This window comes from Psammomys obesus, unplaced genomic scaffold, assembly GCF_907164565.1.
Source record: "Psammomys obesus unplaced genomic scaffold, mPsaObe1.curated_primary_1811, whole genome shotgun sequence".
In the NCBI taxonomy this organism is placed as follows: Eukaryota; Metazoa; Chordata; class Mammalia; order Rodentia; family Muridae; genus Psammomys; species Psammomys obesus.
In genome coordinates this window covers 151,195-154,472 of record NW_026586589.1, presented here as the reverse complement: position 1 = coordinate 154,472, position 3,278 = coordinate 151,195, and the positions used below count along the sequence as shown (strand labels likewise).

Sequence of the window (3,278 nt, the reverse complement as noted above, 5' to 3'; positions counted from 1 at the left end):
CTGTTTAATCATATCTTTTAAAATGTCATTTAATAAAGTTTTGTACATTTTTTTTCAAAAACTTTTGTGTGTATTTCCAGAAGTGTTTATTTGTGTGTGTGTGTGTGTGTATTTTTTAATATGTGTCATATATATAATGTTGAACAGGAATTTTTAAACTATTAAATTGTGTTAGTCTTTCTGGGCTGCTGTAACAAATTACCATAGACTGAGTGGCTTATAAACAACATTTATTTCTCAGAGTTCTGGAGGCTAGGGGTCCAAGATCAAGGTGCCGGGAGATTCAGGATCTGGAAAGGCCTGGTTTTCGGTCTTTGTCCCTTCTTGCTGTGTCCTTACGTGGTGGAAGGGTGAGGCAGTCCCCTGAGGCCTTGTCTATGAGGCATCACACCTCACTCATGAGGGCTTCATCTATGGAAACGGAGGGGACTCTGCAGAAGAGGGAGGCTCACGTCGCCCCCTCTTTTGCACACAAGGACTCTGGGCCAAGCTTTCCATAGGGTGCCTGTTTCTCCCATACTTTAAGTCTGTGGACCCTTGGGGGCAGGGGTAGGTGACAGCGACTTCCAGAGGAGGAAAGGAGGGAGCATGACTTATGGAGGACAGTCCTGGGAGGAGGGAGAGCTCGGAGGCATTTCTCCCCACTCTGCTCTGAGCACATCCCTGTTTTCCTCCATTGTCCAAAAGAGAAGTTCAAGGCCACTGATCTCTGGGATCCCATAAGCTCATAACCATTTCACTCTGCCCTTCTCCAAAAACTGCTCCCCCATGCTTTCAGGAGCTAGACAGGGACAGGGAGAGTGGGAGGGAGGGCCATGAACAGGAGTGGGGGCTACTTACTGTCCTCCAGCGTCTTCACAGGTTGCACACATCTGTAGCGACAGTGCAGAAAACAGCACTTCTGCTCACCCTCACAGTTCCTGTCTCTGTAACACAGGGGACCCTCACTCCTGATGCAGCGCCAGTTGTCCGCCGGGCAAACTCCTGCTTTCTCTTCATTTGGTGGAGGAAGGCACAAGGTAAGAGGAGGGCTCCAGCCCTCTCTGTAATCTGGGGGCTCCCACCCCATCTCTACCCATCTCACCATATCCACATACCCCCTTTGACTCCATCTCCAGCCACCAGAGCAGTGGAAATGAGGACCGCAACGAGGACCAAGAGACCGTCTGACCGCATGCTGCCGAGAGGCTGAGGCTGAGGCTGAGGCTGAGGCTGGATTTCTATTGTTTCTGCTGGGAGTGGCAATGGGCAGGGCTCAAGGTTTGCTGATGACAGGGAGGCCTGTGCTTTTCAAGCCCCGTCAGAAATGTCCACCATCTCCAGTGAGGGACTTGGAGCCTCTCCAAGATCTCCTAACTGTGAGATCCTTTGTTTGCACAAGAGGTAGAGGTGTCTGCTGAGGCCAAGTTACCGTCAAGACTGCACTTTCCTCTGGGAGAAGGAGGAAAGGAAGCACAGAGGGGGATTCAAGGACACACAGCCTGGCAGTGGCAGGACCAGATTTCCTCAAATCTGATGTTCACCACTGAGCCCCGTTTCTGACTGTCCCCCTTCAGACAGAGTCCTTCACTTCTTCCTGTCATGTTGGGACTGGTCCCCAGTTTTCTCATCACTCCAAGGAAGGCTCTGTCACACCCAGATTCCATCACTACATGCTCCAAACCATGCCATCCTCACGTGCCACAGGTGAAAGCTGACTTTGGCTTTGTTACTAGTTATGTGGCTGAAGGCTTTTCCTTTCTAAAACTCACTTTTTCCTTATTTATAAAACATATGTCAAAGTTGTATCTCATTCATAGAAATTAGGTTGCATTTCCTGAAATGCACCCCGACCCCAAAACTCTGCTCAGCCCCTCCAGCTCTCACATCTTTGACTCCAAGTCGCCTCCCTTAAGAACTATGAATCCAGTTTGGACTCCTAGCCTGGGGGTCTTCTGGGAAGGAAGCCTGTAGGTGGAATGGTGCTGTGTGTGTGGAGCAGGGCAACGTCTTGAGTCTTTTCTTTGAACTACCTCTACAGGGGGAAAAATAATCCTCACAAGCCCAGGAACTGGAGAGGATAAATACATAGTGTGTTAAAAAAAAAAAAAAAAAGAAAAAAAAAAAAAAAGAAATGAGAGATGAGAGCGCTTTTGAGGGAATCCTATTCTTCACCAGCATTTTCCCCCAAGATCAGCTCTTTGGTGCCTTACTGGTAGACAGGTCACCACACCTAAGATTTACCTTTTTGCCTAAGCTGGTTGAGTTAGTTTTCTACAATTTGCTACTGGGAGTCTTGAGTAAGGTTTGTATTTGAGTATAGGGTGTGTCTACTTCCTGGACTATAAAAGGGGCTGATTTGAGGTCAAGTGAAGAGAGGGAGGATCCCTCCATCTGGATCCCTATTAGGCGGTGAGTCATGGCTGCAGGTTCATTGGTATGTTGTGTCTCAGAGCTGAAGTCTGGGGACTTGGTGAGCAAATATATGAATGTTGGAGTATGCTGGCTATTCCTTACCTCCAACGTTTTATTACTAACTATCAAATATACAGAAAATATTAAAAACCAGAGCAGTGATACTCATATACACTCATATACCTATACTGGATTGAACAATTAATAACAGTTTGGGGTATCTAGATCAATAGTTGTTGAAACACTTAAAACCAAACTGCAAAAGGTATATCCTCCATGCTTAACTTATATACACCATGCAAATCCTAATAATGAAAGTCTCCAACGTACGAAATGACGATCATATCTTAGAAAACTGACAGTGTGTGCTACGTGTGGCCCAATAATACACATTTGCTTTTCTGTCTCCAAAGTTTATTTGTAGCTAGTTTTTGATACAATTTCCTGAAACAAAAAACACCAACTTTATTATACAACAAGCTCTACAGATGAAAGAATGCAACCAATGTTTTTCCTCTTTGAAAACAGCAGCATTAAACACATATTTTATAAAAGTTATTTTTTTTTGACAAGGTTTCTCCACAGAGCCCTGGCTCTCCTGGGAACTTGCTATGTAGACTAGGCTGGCCTTGAACTCATAGAGATCTCCCTGCTTCTGCCTCCGAAGTGCTGGAATTAAAGGTCTGTGTCACCATGCCCAGCAATTTATAATAACTTCACAGAGCATAACAGAACAGAGCTTATCAGGCCACCCTGCTCTAAGAGGTGGCCTCTGTCTCAAACTTCCCACTAATCATTCTTTTGTTTCACTTCCTTGGTGGATGTGGATGATGTCAAACCCCGGGGCTTCTGGTTATGGTCACAAGGTGGAGTGAAGGTATCCT

The 3,278-nt window shown here is 45.9% G+C and overlaps 1 protein-coding gene across 1 annotated transcript; it reads right to left on the bottom strand.

Annotated features, from left to right (window-relative positions):
- Window positions 1-223: 223 nt before the first annotated feature.
- Window positions 224-1,176, bottom strand: Wfdc12 (WAP four-disulfide core domain 12). Its single transcript, XM_055602191.1, has 3 exons — window positions 1,098-1,176; window positions 841-993; window positions 224-411 (listed from the first exon to the last, which is right to left on the bottom strand). The coding sequence occupies exons 1-3, from the start codon at window positions 1,174-1,176 to the stop codon at window positions 386-388; spliced, it is 258 nt and encodes an 85-aa protein (XP_055458166.1). The 3' UTR covers window positions 224-385.
- Window positions 1,177-3,278: the final 2,102 nt, after the last annotated feature.